Raw genomic sequence first — 18,330 nt, forward strand, 5'->3', positions numbered from 1 at the left:
AACACAGAAATCGTCATTTTCGACTGTCAAGCCATCTAAGAAACATCTCTACCGGACACCGCAACCCATTTAATCCGTCGTCCGCCTCATGGCCAGACTCAACGAGGCCCCTCTGCCAACAGAGAGCGTTGATGCTCGTACGTTTCTCTCAATTAACCCTGCTGATCATCTCCCTAACATGCAGCAGTAAAGCGCCGCTTCGTACGCCAGAACCGTGAGCTCGCTAAGTATGCGCCCATGACTTGGACCTTCCTCGGGTGTGCCATTCTGACTCTTTCTCCCTCAGAAACAACTCGGCGCAATGTTTGCGTATCCGCGCTCTCGAATGCGAAGTCTCGCGTCTTCTCGCCGAGAACCTCGACCTTCGTGAAGACATTGTCCACCTCCAAGCACAGCTCTCGGAACCTCGCACGCAAATCGACAACACCGCTCTCGTGTCTGTCAAGGACCAGCTCCAGGCGAAGCTACTCGAGTTTGGAGCCCTCGTCTCGGAACTTGGCCAGATCCAAAACAGCCACCCCTCTGCTCAGCAACCCAAATTTTCCGATCCCTCGTCATGGCGTCCTGACGTCCCTGTCGCTATTCTGTCTGGCCAGGCCCCGAGAATGGATGGCATCGCCGAGGAGATGTGCTCTCCTGGTGGCTCTCTGCAGCATGTTTACTCCTCTCCTCAAGCTTTTCTCCAGGGAGCTGACAATAGCAGGACCGGTCGCGCCAATATAACACGCCTATCCGATCACAGCAACGCCTCTCCTGACATCGGTCCGCCTCCAGTCGTTCATTTCGATAATGAAGATCCTATAAAGTTCGATGCCTTGTCCGCCGAAGCCGACCAGCCCCATGATCACGAACAACAAGAACAACCTACCTCTGATAACGAATCACTACCAAGCAATTTATCTGTCAACCTCGAAACAAGAAGGAAGCGCAAGGACTCTAAAGTGCAAATGCGCAGGAGCTCGCTCCTACCACTTGATCTGGATGAGGACGACCAACCACAACTCACACGGACGAGTGCTAAGAGAAAGCTCAGCGTGAGAGATGTTGAGGACGAGAGCGCGAATGGTGTTGTGAAGGACGATTTCAAGTTCAGCAGGAGGTCCTCTATCGCGGCCGACTTTAGGATCACCGAATCCACTACAACACCAACAAGCACTCTGGAAGAAACCGAGACTCCAAGTCTTTTGCCTGAGCGCAAGGTCTTAGGTAACAAGAGTGTCAATGTTTCTCCTCGGAAACTCTCCAGATCAACAAAAGGAAAGGGAGATCTGAAGAAAGACGATCCACCACTCAAACCAGCTACAAAAACGACGGACCGCAGGAAGTCGAGAAACCCCTCGGCAAAATCTGTCACAATCTCAACGAGCGAGCCGGAGACGATTATGCGAACTATTGAGATTGCACTACCCGTGGAGTCTGCATCGGATGCAGAGGACATGGCGCCAAAAACACCACTCCCGGAATTCTTCTCGCCCACACCCTCGGAACCTTCAGCAGCAAGAGACGAAGGAAGAGATACGCCACCTCCATCAGGATTGAAGTCAATGAGCTCAGGACCGGCTGCTCTGAATGGCGCTAGTAGGCCTTCGCGACGAGCCAGAGCAGCAGTCAACTATGCAGAACCGAACCTGGTGAGCAAGATGCGCCGACCATCAGCAAACATGGCGAATGCAGTAGACGCCAATGGACGACGAATCAGCAGTAGCACGACTGCTTCGGAGAAAAAAGCAATGAGAACAGTCATTATCAACACAGACATGACGGGATCATTGGCACGAGATATGGGCTCAGAAGCACCAAGTCCTCTAGGACAGAAAATGGACAGAGAGCACGAGCGAACATTTGATAGCGGCAGAATGTCATCGGCATCCAGCAGGACGATTTCAGCTCTGATGGCAGGATCCAAAAATCACGAAAAGGAAGCAAGCGAAGATATTGGAGTATATGAGCTGAAGGACTCTTCTGATGTAGAGGAGAGTCTGCAAAGCAAAAAGCGAGGAAGCAGGCGGCACTCTTCGGTTACAGACAGCAGCGAGAGCGACCTGAGTAGGCAAAGGACCAGCACTGGTACAGACGTGCAGAGTGAAGTGGAAGAAGCGGAGGAGAAGGCTGAGGCAGAAGTGCAAGAGACGGTGCGAAAAGCACCGAGATCAGCACGAGTAGACCGTAGCGGAGCACGCAGACGCAGCATGATGGTCTAGATAGAGATAGCCTTTGGTCTAGTCTTCTCAAATCACAAGACATTGCAAAGAGTATGCTGGAAAAGGTCCAAGACTTCCAACCCACGAGTCATTTTTGTCTATCACATGTTGATCATTTTGGTGAAGGGCGTGGGGTGCGGGGAAACATCAACAAAACATAGCGAGTTGCGGCACGGAAACAGCTTTGTCGCATTCTGAAACAGGCCCTCTCCTTTGTACAACCTCAACACAGGCGGCCAATCGTCTTGTTCCATCCTCTCCCCCAAGCGCGCGCGACGTTCACCTTCCCAACATTGATACAACAGCTTCATCAATCGAGATGCGAATGACCAGAGCCCAGGCAGCCGCCATGGCAGCAGCTGCTGATGCTGACGATAACGACAACAACAACGATCGCAATGCATCTACGACACCGACCGACGAGCTTCCGGCCAAGGGGCGTGAAGTCTTGGGCGAGTTGACTCCAAACCTTGATGGTGAGGCGGATCAATCGACTGTCCAAGACGAGGAACGAGACATCACGGATGAGATAGCAGAGTCGAGAGATCTCGGACATGACGAAGTGGAGAAGGATGTGGACGAAATTGAAGACGAGGAGGCTGGCGCAAAGGGGGAAAAAGGTACGCGACTCTCAGCCACCACTTCAACCGCATCACTAACATCGACGCAGCATCCACTTCTACACCTGCAGCCTCAGCTTCACCAGAGAAGCCAAACCACATTCCAATCCACCAGGACGACTCCTTGAAGCTTCCTGTTACGAATCTCGACGCCGGATCGCCCACCACCGAGCTACCACTCCTGAACATCACCCCTCAACGCACACCAGCCAAGAAGGTTATGAAGAACGAATTCGCACACATGAGATCGACGTCCAACAAGGAGAACATGGTGCCAGACCCGCCTGTGGTTGCCGGTCCTGTGGATAGACTGCAGACACATGTTGAGTATCTGGGTTCTGAGCAAGACCAACCACAGACAGCCACCGACGCACAGCACAGTCATCAACCACAGGATGGACACGAGAACGGCAATGAGATGGAGAATCACAACCATCAAGAGACAACAAACGCCGAGCCAGAGAGCACACAGACATATGAGGCACAAGATGACAGCTTAATTGGCCATTTCGAGGCTCTTCACGTCTCGCCCAAGAAGGCTCAGAAGTTTGTGGATCCGGAAGCTGAGTCTGGGACTCAGTCCGGTGCCGAGCAGTCAGTTCCTGAGCAACCACATAAGGCCGAAGAGACCATCAAGACCAACGGAGCTACCGATCAAGCACAGCAGGAAGCCCCCAAAGATATCAAGAAGGAGGCACCTAACGCCGAAAAGAAGCCCAATGTCGGTCAAAAGCTTCAACCCAAAGACAAGCAGGCCACCACCACTTCACCCGTAGCAAAGAAGGTAGCTCCTCAAACCTCCCAGTCTGACACGACAAAGCTCGCACGTAAGCCTTCAGTTCGCCAATCAACAGTCACTCGCCAATCCTCTGTGGTCCGCAAATCAATGGCTCCTCGTCCCGAACCCTCAATCAACACAGCCATCAAGCGTACAACTTCAGTCAAGCGCTCCTCGGTCAGACCCAGCATAGCCCCCCGAGCAGGATCCTCTCAGTCCGCCGAGAGAGGTCCACCCGCACCGATCCCTCATTCCAAACCTCGCCCTATGTCCATGTCCTTCCCCACTCCTCCACCCCCTCCCAAGTCTTCCAAGGCACCCACACAAGCCACCTTCCAACTCGGCGGTGAAGCCGTAGCCGCTCGCCTCAAGGCCGAGAAGGAAGAACGACTGAAACGACAAGCCGAGGGTACTGCAGCAAAGACCACTTACAAGCCTCCACCTCCACCAAAGTCCACCAAAGCACCTACCCGCCCAACCTTCCAACTCCCCGGTGAAGCCATAGCCGCGAAACTGAAAGCAGACAAGGAAGAACGTCAAAAACGACTCGAATCCGAAGGTCCCGCGAAGAAATCGACATTCGTTCCTCCCGTGACGCAAAAATCGACGAAACCCGTCACAAAAGCCACATTCCAGCTTTCCTCTGACGCATTCGCCGCAAAGATGAAAGCACAAAAGGAAGAACGTGCAAAAAGAGCACAAGAAGAAGAGGAAAAAGTGGCAGCACAGAGGAAACAGGGGTTTAAAGCCAGACCTGCGCCGAAGCTCAAGGAGCCGGCATTGGTTAGACAGACCGCTGCCAGTAGAGCTAGATTGCCATCCAACGACACCAACACAGGTGGATTGAAACGCGCGACCAGCGTCCGCGAACCCACTTCCACAGCAGCTAAACGCCAATCGTCCTTTCAACCCTCCGATTCTACATCTTCGACAACGACTCTTCCCCCTCGCGCATCAACTTCTTTCCAAAAACGACAGAGCACCGCAGCACCGTTTGTCAGTAAAGGTAAAGAGGTATTCAGCCGAGCGGCAGAGAAGAAGGAAAAAGAAGACAAAGAGAAAAAGGATAAAGAGGATGCGGCCAAGAAGGCTAGAGTTGAGGCGGCGGAAAAGGGGAGATTGGCTAGTAGGGAGTGGGCTGCTAGGAGGAAGAGTAAGGTTGTTGCTGGGGCTGCTGGGGCTGCTGCACCTGCTGCTGTGTAATAAGTTGGAAATTGGGAAGAGGAAGGGATTGGAGAGGAATTGGTGATTAGAGATTGGGGATTGGTATGCAGGAATTGGAGGTTGGTATGGAGAATAGGGTAGAGGAAAATTGGGAAGAAGGGATGGCAAGGGATAAGTCGGATGACAGATGTAAGGATTTTTCTTTTTGATACCATTAAAAGTCACGAAGAATACTAAATGCGAGAGGAATGTTTAGAATGTTTGGAATGCCGTAACTTAAATTTAACTCCATTCTCTCTCTCTTTCTAATCTTTTTAATCTTTTGGCTTCCTACTTCCTGCCTCTAACTTCCTGCTTTTTATCTACAAAGATCTTATTACGCATGAATATTAAAGATGTACGAATGATGGATGTAAAATAGAATAGAGGCTCATCTAAAACTAGCTTTCTCTCTTTCCTTTCCTCTCTATAGACATCTACACCTCTAAACCCAGAAATATCCTATATTGCTTTAAGCTAGGTAGCTGAACACTTGTGGGAAAATAACTGAAAAGGGTATATTGTAGCATGCATGATATGTTTTGTATATGCGAAAAGGGGGAGTTTTATCGGGCAAGAAACAAATGTAGCAAGAAATTGATGTTAGCAAGAAGGTATAGGAAAAAGGTATCGAGTAAGTGCTTTCTACAAATCCTCTACCCTATTATCCAAAAGACCTTTCTTTTACAAGCGGCCAGTCCAAATTAAATCCCCTTGCGATCCTCTACTCCAGATGCCCTTTGCAAACTATCATACATCCTTCTTCGGTTATAAGTGATAATCCGTACAATCCTCCACTCCAGATGGCAAAAATAGGGATATCACATTCTTACCAAAACCCAGACCTTTCTAATACTCAAGAGAAGTGGCTGGGATGTTTTTCCTATTTCTTATTGAGCTTTAATGGGGTTTCTTGCTCTTTATACGATTGAGCAGGTCTTCGAAAACTTGGTTGTAAAAGGGGCAAGATGCATTTCGATTTTGGAATGGTTGTCCACTGAGTGTGATACTGCGTGCTTATCTTTGGTAATACCAGGAGCAAAGCATACTCTAGGTAGCGAACAAGAAGAGCATAAGCTTTTGAAGAAACAACACTCAACACAACATGGAACAAACAGCATGTGGATTTGATAATAATGATACTGCAATCTACAATTTCCGCCCCAAAAGGACACATCTTCCATCTACCTGCTAGCGATAGCCTGACTAGCCTTCAAACTCCCCACCACCGAAAAACAAATCAGAGGAGAAATAGCATAAGAAATGGTCAAAAACTTAGCAATACTCATTTTCTCCTCATCGCCCGCCCCACTGACATCGGCCAATGCTGTCAACTTCATAGCCGGCGGTCCCGTCGGCATCAACATCATAGCAAACCACAAAATAGGATCATCAGAAAGCACAGAGGTCTTGGACGCCAAGATCCAAATCAGAGGGATGGAGATGAGTGGCCAGATGATGAATCTGACAATGGTGATTATGGTGAATGGGGTCCAGGGTACGGAGCCGGATTGTTCGCCTTTTTTGTAGCGGAGCATGGCTTGGGAGAGTTTGACGCCGACGACGACGACTTGGAGGGAGGCGAAGAGGTCGCCGATGTTTTTGATGGAGGAGGTGAGCCAGGCGTTGAGGTAGCCGCCTTCGTTTGGAGAGGAGAAGAAGAGGGTGTGTAGAGCGGGAACCAAGCCCACGATACCACCAAGTACTGCGCCGATCAGAGGTGGGTTGCAGAACTGGTATAGGAAGTCCAAGGTAGCTTGAGTGCGAGGTGAGAGTGAAGCGTAAAAGTTTGCGAGTTTCTTGTGCGTCTTGTAAATGCCCTTGACAGCGGGACGAACGGCACGATTGGGGAGGAGAGAGGTTTCTTCGTTTTCCTCTTGATGTTCGTGAATGGAAGCACGTTCGGCTTGCTCCTCATCTTGTTCGTCTTTTTCTGGTTCTTCATCTGGAGAATCTTCTTCTTGTCCGTTGAGAAGGCGAGGGCCGAGGGCGAAGGTCAAGGAGTTTGAGACCATGGCATTGACGAGGAAGTATGATTTGGCACGGTCGACGGCGTCGCTGGATGCATCGAGGGAGTCGAGGATGCCGGTTGACTGTAAGGACTGGACAAGAAGGAGAGGCAGCGAGGTTGTGTTGTTGAAGGCCAGTGCCGGAGTGACCCATTGAGGCAAATTCAAGAACTTGGTCCTGTTTGACAAGTCATCAGCATGTGTCGTATAGAAGTACTGTAAGGAACCAAGATGAGGCTCAAGACCTGTCACCGAACTTCCGCGGAAACTCTTTTCACAACAGAGTTCGAGAATGGTAAACAGCTTTTGCTGAAACACTTACACAGCGAGTCCAAAAACCATGCTAAGCACATTGTAGACAATAGCCCAGATCAGGACAGCTAGATACTTGGTTCCCTGCCAACTCATTAGCTATCTTGTCTCCTCTTCTCTCACCTCTTTGACACTCACCGATTCAAGACTCAGTTGCTGTCCGACATTAACAATCAACAAAGCAGGTAAGAATAACCTGACACAAGCTTTGGAGATATCCTTCGCCGACTTCTCATTCAACAGATCGAATTGAGCAGCAATGACACCGTAGAAGATTGTCAGCAGCACTGCCAAAGAAGCCTGCAAAGCTCCCGTAAACGGAATCACAAAGTTCTCCTTGATACCAGACATGATGTGTTACTCCAGATCGTAATCCCGGAAAACTGGTAAAGAGGGGAAGAGAAGCAGGATCACAGGTCAATCAGGCTGCAGACATGGATCGTTATCAAGGCACACGAGCTCTGCGGCAGGGACGCGGGTGGATGTGTCAGAAACCAAAAGCAACTTCCCATCACAATGATTGCCAGGAACATGTACGTCATAGGTGCTAATCGTGGCCGAGCCGCATCTGCTTCCCCACACTTTCGACTGCCGATCTCGGTTAGCTGCTTGGTATTTGTAGGACAACACCCTGTCTCCATCTCGCTACTTTTCTTGTTTTACGAATGCCCAGTCCATAGACTGGACACGTTGTTTGTTGCATTCATTGGCATGACAAGATTAGATCTTGGCTCTTGTTACAATCGCTTCTCGCGATCTGGACTGGACGTACAGCCCACTTCTAAACATTCCATCGATGAACGCTCGCGACATCATCGCACAACAAGACCCGTCTATGATGGAAGACGGAGCTCTTTGGAAATTCACTCAATCTCGAAAAACACTGTGCATTTTGACATGCTTGTTGTGTAGGCCACAGGACACATGGGACACGACATAGCTTGGATCAGGGGTAGGGAGTTCTCATATTTTCAAGCTCGTCTGCTCAAACCACCACGACTACATGAGCACCCCACATTCTTTTCTTTTTTTCCTTCTTTTCCCTTCTTTGACACGATGAGTCTACCATCGATCAAATCTTGAACAATCAGATTTCTTCTTCACGCACTCTTCCTAGTCTTCAACCCTCAAGCCACGGTTGGAAGCGGGGTGTGAACGAGATCAATACCAGTAGGGATGTATTTGGAAAATGCGGTAGCATCAGAGAGAGCCGCGAGTGGGGGAATACAACCCGTGATCCCACAATTATATCTCCAGTAGAGTAAGCCGTCGGTAGACGAGGAAGCCATTGCAGAAGATGTGGCGGAAGTAACGGCGCCGACCTTCACCACAACATCTGACACAACATCTGGCACAACGATCTCCACCACAAACTCTGGATCGCCGCCATTATCATGTTCTGCATCTCTGGCGTGGATGTCGGCAGAAGGAGCAGAAGCAAGGCCAACCAGTTCTGACCATGTAGCTTGCCATTCAATAGATTGTGCGGGTTGAGTTTCTGCAATCTCTCTCTTTGCACCGACGGTCTTTGTCTTCATCTTAGTCTCATGGACAACAGTAGTCTTCGTGTGCATGAGCATATTGGTCTCAATAACCGTCGAGTGAATAGGCGTAGTCGTGGTGTGCATGATTTTGAGTGTCTTGATTTCCGTTGAGTGCACAGGAGTGGTAGTAGTGTGTTTAATGTTGAGTGTCTTGATTTCCGTTGAGTGCACAGGAGTGGTAGTAGTGTGTTTGATTTTGATTGTCTTGACCTCGTTTTCGGTCGCGTGGGTAACGGTTGAAGCTTGGTCGCGGGCGTGGAGTGATGGAGTAGAATGAGCATCAGCAGTATTGAACTTGACGTAAGAGGTTCCGGGAGGAACTACAGCAGCCAAATCTACATTTCCAGTCTCGACTGCAGCTGGGGCCGCTTTCCTGGTAGTGGTGACAAAGACGACCTCGTCTTGTTCAATGGTCATGGTATTCCAGGGCTTTTTGGTGGCGAAGGCATCAAGGACAAGCGCGTGATGTGCCCAATCAGGGTGACCCTCAGCAAGTCCCGGCGTGGCAGCGGCATCTACGGTTTTGGTGAGGGTACGCAAGTTCTTCTTTGTGGTGAGAGCTTCATAGATTCTCGCGCTGTGAAGTTTCTTGCTGTAGATTTGAGGATGGGGTGTTCGAGTGGAAGAAATTGCAAGGGCTGAGACAGCGGTAAAGAAGACCATGGGAGCCAACAGGAGGCTAGCTGTGTTCGGTATGATCATACTGGGTGGTTGATGGTCGAGTGATTCGACAGGTTAGGTAGAAGTCCAGGCTTGAGACAAAGAAGAGGGTCGGAAACAGATTGAACGGACGTTTTATGATTGACCTAGTGATGGTCCGGACCCGTGGTGTGATGTTTCCATTCTGTGCGACCCGTGGTTGAGTTACGGCTCATGAGTTCATTTTGAGTTCGTTACCACTATATCTCACGAGGCTGGCCAAGCACAGGAAACAAAGCGTCGTCAGTAGGGGCATGTGGTGATGGTAGGTTTGATTCGTTGAGAAAGAAGCAAGGCATCATGTCTCTTCGATTCTGCTGACCTTCAAAGTATTTACGCGTTGCGTTGGAAAGGTGCTTGGTTGCCAAAGTCTATCCCTGATCCTCTGATCTCAATCTCGAGTAATCTCCCCGCAAGACAGAAAGTCTCAACCTGAATCCGACAAGTGATCTCGAGGCAGGATCGATTGAGAAGGTGTGGGTGTATCGAAGTAGAAAGATGAGTCAAGAAATGGAGGAAAGAGCGACGCCGAGGGCCCGAAGCTGGGCGACAAGCACCAGATATTACAGAACAGCCTCAATGCGGTCCCAAACGGCAAGCGCATCCGTGGAGCTACTGTCACAGATATATTCGGACCTTGGGAAGGTTGGTTGAGACTCCAGAGCCGCCGCCAATACCTCTCTCATCAAAAAACGCCACAAACTCGAAACTTTCCATGCATTCTGATGTCTACGGCTCTTGACACCACAAAATTACCAAGCTGCTCCATGGGTTGGAAAGACAGAATATGCTGCAAGCTTGCTCTCCGTTCGTCTGATGTCCTCACTACACTATACAAAACTCCTTTGAGAAATGCGAGAAGCTTTTGATAGATAGCCCAGTGCCCAAAGATTGACTCACGACGAGCAATCTCAAAGGTCACAAACACTCATGCAACATCTGATTGCGAATCAGAGTTGTGCTGCATGAAGACACAGTATGCAGCCGACCTCACTGGAGAGACTAACGGTTTCAAAAATTATAGTTCTTCGTGATGTGTACGAGAAGGAAGGTCGATCGATGGTAAGAGAGAAGAAGATGAGAGAGAGGCAGAGTAAGTTCAATTGTCAATGACTGCGTACGAACGTTCAAGGTGTACCAAACGTCAGGATGCTTTCAGACTTCTTTCTTTCCAGCGAAGCCGCAAACAGGTTTTCTTCCATTCCCCAAAGGCTCTCAGGTCGAAAGAGCGACAAAGATGTCAGTGGCAATGTGCTTGAAGACGTTGTCTGCACAAGCATTCTTGAGGACCTCGGCCAGTACGATCTTTCCCTTCCGGTCCTGGGCTTTGAGACATTTGGCGAAACAAGAGACCAGGGAGTCCTTGATGACGGGCTGGAACGCATCCTCGTTGGCGAAGAAGTTGATGAGTTCGACAAGGAAGAGACGCTGGTTTTCGTCGAGCGAGTCGTCGTCGTGAGCGTTGTCGTTGTCATTTGAGACCTTGTCGCCAAAAGCATACTTGATAGCGATGCTCGGGCTGCGGTAACAGATCCAGTGGGCCAGGAAGTGAAGGACAGAGGCGTCGACATCGTAGTTGTACTGTCTGAATTGGGCGCCCTTGCAGAGTTCGACCTCGTTGTACAGGACGCCGGTAGGCTTTGCTACGGTTTCGAACTCGATCTTGGAGACATGGGCCACTGGATTGCCCTTGGCCAGCAGAATGACGAGCTCAATACTGATTGTCGTCAGGGAAAGGCTCTGTGGATATCTCGCGAATTGACTTGCCCGAATCTGTAAGTGCTTTGGTTGTCAGGCTTTGCACGCTTGCGTCCGGATGGAGGAGGACTGGGTCTTGCGCGCTTCAGACCGTACTGAGGGTTCTGAGGAGGGGCCGCGAAGATGCTGTCCAGTGTCTCGACTCCAAGGTCATCATCGGCGCTGCTATCGAAGTACTGCTCGGCGTCGTAGTCGTCGTTGTCGTCCACGTCTTCGAAGTCGGGGAATGACTCCGACATGTTGTTTGTTCTTGAGAGAAGTTGGAGGAAGGTCAGGAAAAGAAGAAGGCACATCGAGAGGCGTGGTGTGAATTTCCCGGCGCGAGTGAAAGTCGCCTGTGAAAGTGACGCTCGCACTTCACTTGTATGTTGTCCTGACGATCTGCGCCTTGAAGATTATTAGTTCTCTCCTCGTTGTTTCTACCTTCACACTTCTTCCTCTCTTCTCCCAACGACAAGGAAACTTCTGTGGACATCTTTGTGTAACAACAACACAATGTCTTCCAACCATCCTACTGGCCTGGGCGCTGTCCAAACCCCCATCACAACCACTGCCAACGAGTTTCTCTACGAGTATGAGCTGATGTTCGCAATCACTGACACAACAACTGCTGACATGTCCACCAGTACTCAGGTCGTGGCTTTGAAGTCGCGTGGTAAGACCGTTGCTCACGCCGCTCTCTCCGACCTTGAGTGGGTCATGCGCAAGCCCTGGATGGCATCCTCCATCAAGCCAGCCCCCAACAAATGCGCTGGTCTCACAATCCACATCTACGAAATGGCTGCTAGCGAACGCGTTGTGCGTTTCTTTGGCGAGATGACCAAGTCTTGGACTGTCGGCAAAGCTTTGGTTCAGTCAAGAAAGTTCAGACTGGGTGAAGATCCGACCGACACCCCCGATGTCATGGTGCACTTCTGTCTCGTCATCAACCACTTCGCACACATGTCCAAATACAACAGCGACATCCACGACTCTCTGATCGACTGGTTCATCCTGTGGTTGGGAAACAACACAAACAAGGACTTCAACAAAGCTCTCAACACCTGCATGTCCAATGACATATTCGCCGAGGGCGGACTCATCCGTGTCTGCGCCAATGTCTTTGACAACCACAGAGAGGAGTTATTCACTGCTCGCAATCAGGCTCGTTTCAACCAGTGGCTCCAGCCACAGACCAAGGAAAGTGTCAAACACACCATCCCCGGAGATGTCTTGAGCTCCGACTTCACCGACTGGTGTGCCTACCATCACCACGGCGATGAAGAGGTCTGCTACCTGAAGAAGCCACAGTACTGAGGTGAAAGAACTTTAACTCAAGATTGATTGATCGCGTGGCTAACAAGATCACACAGTGATGGAGCATGCATCTAGTATAGGCAAACACAAGGCCTTTGAGAACAACAAGTAGCTGCAAGTATTTGAGCAAAGGAGGAGTAGCGTTAAACAAAGGTTAGCGAGATATCAATCGAAGCACAAGTACAGTCGCAATTATAAGCCTCCAAACATACTATCGTTCTGTCCAATTCTGTAAACGGCATCCCGTTAAACTAAAAGATCAGTGCTATGGCAGAAGACTACACGCGTTCTCCCTCTCCTCACCCCTGTTTGTCTTCGAATATGTCTGTCAAAATGCAAGAAGTTTTCCCAGAACGAGTAAATGTCCGCAGAGAGCAGCAATGTTGACCTCTCTCTCTGGACAATTACACAAATCTGAAAACCACCTTGCCTTTTGACAGATAGTTTGGTCGGCCTCTCTGGCCAAAAAAAGTGCGAAAAGAAAAAGGTTGCCAACGCTGGGAATCGAATGGTGGACTTACAAAGGGCAAAAGAGTTCTGCATGCGGGATACTCTCCCATCACACTAAACTCCCGTCAGGATGCTGGTTGGCCAGGCCAGCATTCCGTCATCCAGAATTGAAGGAGTTTGAATTGAGACTACCTATATACCTTCATTGACTCTTGGCGTTCTAGTCGCTCAACTCGATCCTCCACCTTCTCGTTCCCTGAGGTATTCTCTCACTCACAATCGTGACTATCACACTCCCAGTTGCTGCACTCCAAGTCTCCTCATCTTCCGCTGCGTCTCTTCTTCCCGATAGCCATGACACACTGCTCTTCGTCGTCCTATCTTCGATCTCACGACTTTGTCACTTCGAGGCACGCAAGACATCCCCTTTTACACTGCTTGACCGTTCACTTCGCTCTCACACAACTTTACAGATCGGTCATCTATTCGGCAAGGTCTATCGTCTATCGCCACTACTGCATACTCGGACAAAGATCTTTAACAGCAAAGAAAGCTTAACAAACATCGCCATGTCTTCGAGCTCTACTATGACCGTTCGCGCTGCTTCTGGAGAGCCGCCTGCTAAGCGTCAAAAGATTTTCGCCTCTGGGTATGTTGGAAAGTGAGCTTTTGCTGCCGTCAACGCTGACCATTTCGTGATAGATCCGAGATCGTTTGGCTTGGCGCACTGGACAGAAACGGCGGCAGTGAGATCGTTGCTGTCGTGCACAAGGTCAAACTTCGTGAAGTCTACTCTGGTTCTTTGAATTCTGTGAAGGCACGTCAGAGCAGCGATCTTCCTGGAAACATGGAAATTGAGAGAATCGACTTGAAGTACCATGCCGATATCGTCAGATTATTTGCCCACTGGGTTCAAGAACGTGACATCAAATCGGCACTGGATAGCTGTCAGCACGAGAGAAGGTTCGAGATTCCATTTCTGTGTGAAATGCTCGAATTTTGCAGCAAGGAGTCCTTGAGCAACGAGTTTCACGACTGCTCGATTGACAACTTTATCTACCTCATGCGAGACGCTGTAAACAACGGGTGTTCGGAAGAAGAAGCAATTAACAAAGTTTATAGTGGAGTCGAGAGCATCGAAAGCGGAGGAGAAAGCAGATTGACTAACACGGCGATCGCAGAGTTGCTGGCTACTTTGCATCTCCATCACATCAGGTCTGACCTCTCTGATAACCTCCGAGAGAACACGGAGGACGATCTGAGATTGAATCTGTTTCACAACATCAGAGTCTATGCTGTGGACCATCTGCTCAATGCTGCTGCTGCTGGAACCTTTGAGAACTTGCCCAAGGATCCGCTACAAGATTCCTTTGATCAGCACTGTCCTTACCACAAGCACAAAAAAGCCGAGACGTGTTACAGAGACAAGTGAGAGACTTACATTCTTCGATCTCGCCTTTCCTTCTCGTCCTTATTAGCTCGCGTCGCAATGCACAATCTTTTTTCAACTCGATGCGACTCGCGCGGGCAATCGAAGTAAAATTGTCTTTCCATGGAGCTACAGAGCAAACATTTTTCACCTTGCATTTCGACAGTACACCCAGACACCAGTGCGAAGGTAAGATATATCACCACTGCTGCACAAGAAAGGCAATTACATCACAAGCAAGAGAAAGAAGAAAAAAGAAGAAAAAGGAAGAAAAAAGGGGCAGCGCGAAAAGAAGAAAAAGAGGAATAATGGAGAAAAAAGGGGCAACTCATGAACGAGGAAGACGGACAAACTTTTCCAGACGAGGAAAGGGCACAGAATATCATACAGGAGGCTGCTTGGAAGACAAGATGCTACACTTGTCGCATTTGTCTTCGAGATGCGACTTTATAATCTCGAGGGTGGTCGATAAGTTGCATTTTCTGCCAGCGAAGGCAAGAAAAATCAACTTTCACCAATAACGTTCAACCAAACATCTCTGTTACTTGACTGATTTCACCGTGACTAACTGTTCTCATACATTCTCCTTGCATTCGTGACAGACCACTTATCTTGCAGCTCAAGTTCTGCTCTGTTTCTTTGTGTACAAACATCTTCCATCTTGAGAGATCATGGCGACGTATAACTGCCCTGCGAATGACACGCAAACACGAGTATTGCCAGCCGAGAGGCTTTGGCGACCTTTTACCAGTAGTCTTTGATTACTTTCCGCACTCCGCCGCTTTCTTACACGGAAAGCTGATGTGTGACGACGTCCATGGAACCAGCGAAAGGGGAATGAAGTTTCGAAAGAGATTCTCGAACTCATTTGGATGAACAAGCACAATGCCCGGTCTGTTTGAGGTGAGAAAGGAGTACCCAGATGACTCCGGATCATCACGCCAAGGAGTGACTTTCTTCTAAAGTCCTCAGCAACGTGCTTTTCTTGTCGGGACAACGCTGATTCTACACGAATACAGCTCGCCAGGCAGTTTTGCTGGCTCCATATCATCTACATCGTCATCATGTCAGAGGAAGTTGTCGAAAACACGATGCCCAAGGCTGGGCCTTTTGTCAATCCACCTCTGCCAACAGCAGTCGATCCACACGAAAACAACGCTCGCCATGGTGCTTCGGACGAAGGGCATACCTACAAGTAAGTTTCCGAAGATCTTCCAACGTACTCATACGCTAATCATCCTCCTTTGAAAGACCGAACATGATCCTTCTCAGGGCAAAAGGAACGCCCATCGCCCAAGTCCTCCCATCCGACTTCGAACTGATCTACAAGTATCCCGATAGAGGTAGCAACAACGGAGTCACTCTAAAGATCGAAAACACTGCGCCGCTCAAAATTCAATCCTACGACTTTGAATTCGAAGAAGAGGTTGTACGTTTCATGGCCATCTGGACTTGGACCAGAGACACCAGAAATAGCATCGATCATTTCGTACGACTAAGCGGAGATGAATGGCACGAGACGTTCTTCAGAATCTATGCTAGCCTGGTCGGCGAAGGCAATTTCTCTTCTCTGATCACCAGCTCACTCAAGAGTTGCATCATCGAATGGCTAAGACAAGAGATGGCGCAAAGCTCCGATCCTCGAGAGCTCCTCGACACCGTCTACAAGTTCTACAGATACCATCCAAGACCTGATTCCGAGAACGAACTAGATATGGTTTTTGCTACCATATACATACATCGCGAGACAGACCACAACGAATGGGAGGAGAACGGACTCATCAGTCGTATGACGGACATCTTCACCACCCGACTCTTGCGCGACGCTTGGATCAGACGAGGCTGGAGCAGGATTCCCAAGGATCCACTTACTCTCCCGTTGAAACAGTGCTGCGGTCGTTTTCATTTCGACCGCCAACCTGAGGAATGTCGTAGGAGAAGGGACTTGGTCAGGACAGTGATTCCTGAAAAGTTCTTCTATTTCCGACTTTCGTGAGGGAAGAACGAACCACAGGTTACCAGACTCCCGTGGGGCGGGTTACGGCACCGGTCGGAAAGCAGAAGAAGTAAAGTAGATATAGGGCCACAAAAATTGCACCAAAACCGAGCTCTTAGCCTAGCAAAGGCTCCTTACAACATAGCAGTCAAAAGGCACAATGAATTTTGGTTTTTGATATAGGCCCAAAGAGATCGAGGGGCAGTATCGCCCTCAATGGACATGTACCTGATTATCAAAAGCATCCTGCCTTTTTGCAGCCAAGGTTGCAAGGCCTTATAGGCGAGAGGGAGTTCGGTGCCGGGTCGATTTTTTGCGGCTACGTCTACGTTAACGTAGATAGTGAAGCAATAGCATAGAAAGTACACTACAGTCGGTGTTAGCGTTTTGAACGCCGTTTCACGCTCTCACTTCCACAGAATCGGCTTGATGCGCCTTCGTCACATTACCTCGAGTCTCACTAGCAATCGCAGCTTTCACACTCTATGTTACCAGACTTTCAAGAGCAAAACTTCACCAAAGGTAGGAGGTGAGGTCAAAGCCGCCGATCTCAAACGCTCGGACAAAAAACCAGGTGACAAGTTCAACAAGCATGTCTTGACAGGATATAAAATATCGAACCAGACTTTGTTATATCTGTCGCAATGCATGAACTTTCTTGATCCAGTCAAGACGACCGGCGAAAACTCTAAAAAGTCGTTAAATCGCAACCGCACGCACGACACTTATACATCAAATCAGGAAGAAGGCACAAGAGAGATGAGAAACATGTTTTTTATCGAAAAATGATTAACTGCTATATGCAGCTGTGCAGAACATGTCTGCGGATGATGTGGAAAGCTTGGAAATAAAGAGTGCAGAGATGAGATGCTCTCGGCAGAAAATGAAAAAGGCCGAAAATATGTTTTCGGCGTGTTGTGTTGTGCTAGAAAATGAGACATGGTGAACGTGATGGAGTTTCAATGTGAGTTTCAACCCTCGTGATAGTACGTTCTGTGAAAAGAGCCCTGGGAAGTGTGGTCAGTAGCTGTTGACCCAGAGAAATGGGAGCAACGTACTTTGATTCTGGAGATGTCAAGATGTGAGCTTCATACGATACCGCAGCTACTCGGAGGTTCCGGGAAGCTTCTGGGTCTTGTAGCAAGGAAGATCCTTTGTATGATGTTGGTGGTATGTCTTGCAGAATTCTTCGGTACTGAGGCTGAGAGGATCTTTGGGACACTCATCAGGGGCTGAGAAATGCTTGAAAGCAATTTTCTCAACTCGTTGTCTGGTTTCATGATCATAATGACCAGTGGCTGCGGCTTTTGCATCATGGTGAAGAATCAGGGCTTCTGGGATGATGTGCAAACCGCATGCCCATCCTAATGACATGAGATGTCGGAAACGAGGAATATCGAGCTTGGCAGGGTCATTCTTATTCTGAAGATGGACGAAGAGGAAATCTATCAGAGCATCCTGGTAGTCGACATCCCCAAGTTTTTGTGCAACCCACAGGGCACGACTAGCGTGGTAGGTGCTCATAAGTTCGCCTCTCAATGCGGTCCTGATGTCTCTTTTGACAAGCCAATTTGCCCATGTTCGGATGTCGGGGTTAATCAAGAGAGGACCTGATTTGTAAGTGTAGATAGTTAGGTTATATTCTCCCAGAATCTGAGTCTTCAGGTCCTTGACAACAGATGAAGCGTATGTCTTGAAGTTGACAAGAGGAACGTGTGTCACGACATCTCCGCGGTTGTTCTTAAGGAGGACAACGCCCAAACTAGGGATTTTATGTCAGTATCGTCACTCTCTCAAGCTCAAGCAAGGTCATGAAAATCTTCCACTCACTCGTAGACAGGCTTGGCCTGCTCTTGGTCCTCAGTCTTCAGACGCTTCTCAGCCGAGCCATCGCCATCCGAAGATCTCTTGATAGGTGTAGAAGACATCGCTGATTGCTGCTTGTTGGGTGTGAGCTTGAAGTAACCTCCAGTCGAGACGTGTTGTTGGATGTTAGATCGTCGAGAGATGTGTCGAGATCGTGGAAGTGAAGATC

General features: G+C 49.1%; 9 protein-coding genes across 9 annotated transcripts; 5 read left to right on the top strand and 4 right to left on the bottom strand.

Annotated features, from left to right (window-relative positions):
* Nucleotides 1-41: 41 nt before the first annotated feature.
* Nucleotides 42-2,201, top strand: M438DRAFT_400356 (uncharacterized protein; the record flags this gene model as incomplete). Its single annotated transcript, XM_029909465.1, has 3 exons — nucleotides 42-137; nucleotides 188-227; nucleotides 287-2,201. The coding sequence occupies exons 1-3, from the start codon at nucleotides 89-91 to the stop codon at nucleotides 2,199-2,201; spliced, it is 2,004 nt and encodes a 667-aa protein (XP_029755912.1). The 5' UTR covers nucleotides 42-88.
* Nucleotides 2,202-2,520: 319 nt separating this feature from the next.
* Nucleotides 2,521-4,802, top strand: M438DRAFT_283088 (uncharacterized protein; the record flags this gene model as incomplete). Its single annotated transcript, XM_029901354.1, has 2 exons — nucleotides 2,521-2,821; nucleotides 2,872-4,802. 2 exons carry the CDS (start codon nucleotides 2,521-2,523, stop codon nucleotides 4,800-4,802), a joined length of 2,232 nt encoding a protein of 743 aa, XP_029755913.1.
* A 1,123-nt stretch (nucleotides 4,803-5,925) lies between these two features.
* On the bottom strand, nucleotides 5,926-7,568 carry M438DRAFT_400357 (membrane transporter). The gene is made up of 3 exons (XM_029909466.1): nucleotides 7,262-7,568; nucleotides 7,134-7,207; nucleotides 5,926-6,989 (listed from the first exon to the last, which is right to left on the bottom strand). Exons 1-3 carry the CDS (start codon nucleotides 7,472-7,474, stop codon nucleotides 5,987-5,989), a joined length of 1,290 nt encoding a protein of 429 aa, XP_029755914.1. The 5' UTR covers nucleotides 7,475-7,568; the 3' UTR covers nucleotides 5,926-5,986.
* A 643-nt stretch (nucleotides 7,569-8,211) lies between these two features.
* Nucleotides 8,212-9,330, bottom strand: M438DRAFT_369214 (uncharacterized protein; the record flags this gene model as incomplete). Its single annotated transcript, XM_029908097.1, has 1 exon — nucleotides 8,212-9,330. The coding sequence occupies one exon, from the start codon at nucleotides 9,328-9,330 to the stop codon at nucleotides 8,251-8,253; it is 1,080 nt and encodes a 359-aa protein (XP_029755915.1). The 3' UTR covers nucleotides 8,212-8,250.
* A 1,251-nt stretch (nucleotides 9,331-10,581) lies between these two features.
* M438DRAFT_369215 (uncharacterized protein) lies at nucleotides 10,582-11,693 on the bottom strand (the record flags this gene model as incomplete). The annotated part of the gene is made up of 2 exons (XM_029908098.1): nucleotides 11,221-11,693; nucleotides 10,582-11,083 (listed from the first exon to the last, which is right to left on the bottom strand). Exons 1-2 carry the CDS (start codon nucleotides 11,415-11,417, stop codon nucleotides 10,582-10,584), a joined length of 699 nt encoding a protein of 232 aa, XP_029755916.1. The 5' UTR covers nucleotides 11,418-11,693.
* Nucleotides 11,694-11,872: 179 nt separating this feature from the next.
* Nucleotides 11,873-12,611, top strand: M438DRAFT_349453 (uncharacterized protein). The gene is made up of 2 exons (XM_029906400.1): nucleotides 11,873-12,421; nucleotides 12,477-12,611. Exon 1 carries the CDS (start codon nucleotides 11,902-11,904, stop codon nucleotides 12,418-12,420), a length of 519 nt encoding a protein of 172 aa, XP_029755917.1. The 5' UTR covers nucleotides 11,873-11,901; the 3' UTR covers nucleotide 12,421; nucleotides 12,477-12,611.
* Nucleotides 12,612-13,439: 828 nt separating this feature from the next.
* On the top strand, nucleotides 13,440-14,302 carry M438DRAFT_409264 (uncharacterized protein; the record flags this gene model as incomplete). Its single annotated transcript, XM_029910004.1, has 2 exons — nucleotides 13,440-13,519; nucleotides 13,573-14,302. 2 exons carry the CDS (start codon nucleotides 13,440-13,442, stop codon nucleotides 14,300-14,302), a joined length of 810 nt encoding a protein of 269 aa, XP_029755918.1.
* Nucleotides 14,303-15,184: 882 nt separating this feature from the next.
* Nucleotides 15,185-16,295, top strand: M438DRAFT_359390 (uncharacterized protein; the record flags this gene model as incomplete). Its single annotated transcript, XM_029907332.1, has 3 exons — nucleotides 15,185-15,202; nucleotides 15,319-15,494; nucleotides 15,572-16,295. 3 exons carry the CDS (start codon nucleotides 15,185-15,187, stop codon nucleotides 16,293-16,295), a joined length of 918 nt encoding a protein of 305 aa, XP_029755919.1.
* A 1,104-nt stretch (nucleotides 16,296-17,399) lies between these two features.
* M438DRAFT_359391 (uncharacterized protein) lies at nucleotides 17,400-18,223 on the bottom strand (the record flags this gene model as incomplete). The annotated part of the gene is made up of 2 exons (XM_029907333.1): nucleotides 17,400-18,057; nucleotides 18,126-18,223. 2 exons carry the CDS (start codon nucleotides 18,221-18,223, stop codon nucleotides 17,400-17,402), a joined length of 756 nt encoding a protein of 251 aa, XP_029755920.1.
* Nucleotides 18,224-18,330: the final 107 nt, after the last annotated feature.

Source organism: Aureobasidium pullulans (genome assembly GCF_000721785.1).
Source record: "Aureobasidium pullulans EXF-150 unplaced genomic scaffold scaffold_30, whole genome shotgun sequence".
Taxonomy (NCBI): Eukaryota; Fungi; Ascomycota; class Dothideomycetes; order Dothideales; family Saccotheciaceae; genus Aureobasidium; species Aureobasidium pullulans.